This window comes from Arachis ipaensis, chromosome B03, assembly GCF_000816755.2.
Source record: "Arachis ipaensis cultivar K30076 chromosome B03, Araip1.1, whole genome shotgun sequence".
Lineage (NCBI taxonomy): Eukaryota > Viridiplantae > Streptophyta > Magnoliopsida > Fabales > Fabaceae > Arachis > Arachis ipaensis.
In genome coordinates, this window is record NC_029787.2 from 49832579 (window position 1) to 49835419 (window position 2841).

Below are 2841 nucleotides of genomic sequence, written 5' to 3' on the forward strand. Positions count from 1 at the left end.
CTCTGTGGTCACTCAATATCGAGGTGGCTAGACAAGTATGAGGGCCATTGTACCGTTTCACCTCCCAAATCCCTTTGTGCTGTCGAAGACTTATCCGAATACACCATGTGCACCCATTGCCGAACTCCTTACACTTCCCATAATACTTGCGATAATCAGACTCAACCACCTTGTATTGAACCCTGCGTCGGATGCTGTAAGTCTTCACACTTAACACGGCCTCCTCTTTGTCCTGAAACTGCTGACCGACCTAAAACTCTGTTACCCCCTCGCCTTGCTGCGTGCCTTTAGCACCGAATCCAACATGTTCGGAATGATCCGCCTGCTATCTCATGGCATCCAAGTCCAACGTGAAAAAGTGAGGGGGGTACTGCTGCGTCCCAGAACCAGACCCTCCCGCACTCCCAACTGGATTGCTCCCTACTATATCTTCACCACTCTTATCAGCAATCATGTCTGGCTCCATATCGTCATCCTCATCATCATCCCGTAATACATCATCTACACCATCCGGTGCGAACCCATGCAACGAAACCGGTGCCGTATCAACAATACCAACTGCTCCGTCACCACTGCGGTTTAGATCCACTGCGAATGATGGGGATGCAACCAACATTGCCTCAGGCGCAATCACAGGCATCGATGACAAGGCACCACTTGGCCTCGAAGTAGAACATGCGGCCGTTGCAACGGCTTGAGGGTTCCGGTTTGAACCGCCTGAGCTGGAAACCACATCCACAAGCTTGGCCAACAACTCAGGCGTCCTCACCTCGGGAAACTGCTGGCGACAATGAAATAGAACTTCCAAATCCTCATCACTACCTATTACTAATGAATTGTACTTCACGTCATCCTGTAAAACTGAGATCGGGATTCCATAAAGCAACTTCTCAACCCGTTTCACGCCTTGTAACCCCAACTTTTGGATTATAGAATTCAAGAACTCATTGAAACTAGTTGAAGGTTTCAGAAAAATACTAAGGGGATCCTTATCAGTGAACTTAATTCCTGACCGTGTTTTTTTCTTAATCGACCCTCTATAGTGCATTAATACTACAAATCTCTCTTCATTAGCCATTGTAGTTTTTACTCTCCTTCTCAACTGACGTTGGTTTTATATTTATAGGCGTTCCGATCCTATTAAATCTAAGAGATCAAATTTTTATTCGATTTTTTGTGTGTATTTTTTAAATAGTTATCTAAATATTTTTATAAAATTTTGGATCAAATGCATAAGCAGTTTGTCAAATATAAAAGTTGTTTGTCGCTTACAAAAAGATAACATTATTTTTAGATATTTTTATCGTATTTTTAAACAATTTAAGAATATTTTTGTCGATAACAAAATTGGGATGATTTTTGTAAGCAACAATTATTTGGATACATTTGTATAATTTACCCTTTTGTAAAATAGACAAAGGCTAGCTATACTCTACTTGTTTTTCACATTTTTTTCTCCAATCAAACAAAAGAAAATCATTTCTATTTTTTAATTAACTTTCTATTTTGCCATCCAGTGTCTCTCTTTATGTTATCTGTCCTCATCCAGCCACAGATTAAAGACCACGCCAATTGGAAAGATCTCTTGTACCACATAACACATGAAAAATTAGTTTCACATATAAAAGGATAGGATAAAGATCGAAAAGAAATGAGTGGACATATATACAAAACAAAAAATATTGGATCGAAATGAATATGAAGAGTTATGAGCGTGACAATCTTCCTCAACGCTGACTCAGTCTCTCACCCGTGACTTCAATAAATCATCTATACCTATATATTACTAGAAAATAATATTCTTAGGGATATATCAAGTGAGGATGACTTGTTTATATGAAAACGTGAGAATGTAATTATTATTGTTGGATTAAATTGAATGACCAAGACTAATTTTAAAAGTTAAAATTAAAATTAAAATTATTATTTCTTCTCTTCCTCTTGACTAAAAGTGAAATTCTTTCACATCTCTTTTTCTATTCTTTTCTCGGTGCATTTGAATATCAAAAATAAATTCCTAATTTTTGAAAATCTTGTGATGTGTTATTCCCTTTATTATTAGCTATGATGCACGAATACAGACACATAGACATAAGACACGCAGATATACAGAATTTAAAATTTTTATAAGATGCGAGGACACGACATATATAGAAAATATAAAGTATTTTTTAAATAAATTATAACAATATTTTAATATTTTATTGATATTAAAATATAAATAAATTTTTTAATTATTTTATTGTCTATTTTTAATTATATAAAGTATTTAAAATATTTTTATTTTAATAATTAATAATATATTATTTCTAAACTCATTTTAAAAATACAAGTTAAGAATAAAGTTGGAGACGCTGACAAGTGATGGTATTTAGGTGTGTGCAAACGTGTTTAGTAAAGAATTTTTATTTTTTATTACAACACGGTTGGACAAAGAAGATACACGTGTTAGACAAGTGTCAATGAGTGTCATATCCGAAATGTTTTCAAATAAATTAAGAAACTATCCGTCTCTAGTTTTCACTGTTTCGACCTACTCGTTATTAGTTAGTGCAACCCTTCCTTAACTTGCTTCTTGCGTGTGTTGTGAAAATGACTAAAATTAAATAAGACGTCGAAGATGACATAGCGCGAAATCTGTGCCTTGTGCCTCCAAGACAATCTGAACAAGAGGAACAGCAACTAACAACTCAAAAAAGCAACAACGTAAAAAAAAATTGTACCAACGATAATAGTGACGAAACTAATAGAAAAGAGAATAACACAATATAAGAAGATATTCAAAAATTAAGAATTTATTTTTTATATCTAAACCCAAAAAAAAATAATATGAAAAAAAAT

General features: G+C 34.6%; 1 protein-coding gene across 1 annotated transcript; it reads right to left on the reverse strand.

Moving 5' to 3' along the window:
• On the reverse strand, positions 326–1078 carry LOC107633082. The gene has a single exon (XM_016336716.1). It carries the CDS (start codon positions 1076–1078, stop codon positions 326–328), a length of 753 nt encoding a protein of 250 aa, XP_016192202.1.

Coding starts and splice junctions, on each gene's coding strand:
- LOC107633082 (XM_016336716.1), bottom strand. CDS start 1,078: ATGGCTAATGAAGAGAGATTTGTAGTATTAATGCACTATAGAGGGTCG.